General features: G+C 39.0%; 1 protein-coding gene across 1 annotated transcript; it reads left to right on the top strand.

Moving 5' to 3' along the window:
* The first annotated feature begins 257 nt into the window (after positions 1-257).
* Positions 258-1,187, top strand: LOC143647928 (olfactory receptor 5AC1-like). Its single transcript, XM_077117608.1, has one exon. It carries the CDS (start codon positions 258-260, stop codon positions 1,185-1,187), a length of 930 nt encoding a protein of 309 aa, XP_076973723.1.
* Positions 1,188-1,390: the final 203 nt, after the last annotated feature.

Raw genomic sequence — 1,390 nt, 5'->3', positions numbered from 1 at the left:
TGAGAACTCTGCCTACTGAGCCACCATGGCCCACCCCAAATAATTATGTTTTTTTAAACTTATTATTTCTCAAAGTCATGGATAACACTCTTTGTTTTTAGTTGTGCTTTTTCAAAAGAGACATACTCCATCTTTATATTTGTTGAATAAGAGACATGTGAAACAAAGAAATATGACAATCCATTCCAATACCATTTGTTGTGAATTTTGATGCATTATTTTCTCTACCCATTCTTTCGTTACAGTGATCAGCCTGCATGGAGATAATGATGACAAATAAGACTCTGGTGACTTCGTTTGTCCTTACAGGACTCACAGATCGCCCAGAGCTGCAGGTGCCCCTGTTCCTGGTGTTCTTGTTGATTTACCTCGTCACTGTGGTGGGGAACCTTGGATTGATTGCTCTCGTCTGGAAGGACCCCCATCTTCACACCCCCATGTACTTATTCCTAGGCAGTTTAGCCTTTGCAGATGCTTGTACTTCATCCTCAGTGACGCCCAAGATGCTTATCAATTTTTTATCCCCCAACCATGTCATATCCCTCTTTGGATGCATGGCCCAGTTTTATTTTTTTGGTTCCAGTGCAACTACAGAATGTTTCATTCTGGTAGTGATGGCCTATGACCGCTATGTAGCCATATGTAACCCCTTGCTTTATCCGGTTGTGATGTCCAATAGCCTCTGTGCTCAGTTTATTGGTATTTCATATGTTATTGGGTTTTTGCATTCAGCGGTTCATGTGGGTTTGTTATGTAGACTAACATTTTGCAGGCCCAATATAATACATTACTTTTACTGTGAAATTTTACAACTATTCAAAATTTCTTGTACTGAATCTACTGTTAATAGATTCCTGGTTTCAATTTTTTCAGCTTTTATACAAATCTTCACTTTGATGATCATTATAATCTCTTATATCCAAGTCCTCTTTGCCATCCTGAAAAAGAAGTCTGAAAAGGGCAGAAACAAAGCTTTCTCTACATGTACCGCCCATCTGCTCTCTGTCTCTTTGTTCTATGGCACACTCTTCTTCATGTATGTGCGTCCTACACCTGGCCCAGCTGAAGCTCAGGACAAAATGTATTCTTTATTTTACACAGTAATAATTCCCCTGTTAAATCCTTTTATTTATAGCTTGCGAAATAAAGAAGTTATAGGTGCATTGAGAAGAATAATTAAGAAATAGCTGTTGGGCAATTTTGGACAATTTTCAAATCATTTCTTCTTTCCCTTGGCTGTAAAAAGTTTCAGGTCCTGTAGATTAGCAACAGCTCTGCTTTTTCACCACACAGCTGATGGTCTGGGTGGTCCCTGAGTCTGTGTGAAGGAACCATGTTTTCTCACATTTACTTGGACGTGGGTTCAGTAAAAGTTTTTTTGTAACATTGC

This window comes from Tamandua tetradactyla, chromosome 10 (genome assembly GCF_023851605.1).
Source record: "Tamandua tetradactyla isolate mTamTet1 chromosome 10, mTamTet1.pri, whole genome shotgun sequence".
Taxonomy (NCBI): domain Eukaryota; kingdom Metazoa; phylum Chordata; class Mammalia; order Pilosa; family Myrmecophagidae; genus Tamandua; species Tamandua tetradactyla.
This window is presented reverse-complemented; position numbering and strand designations above follow the sequence as displayed.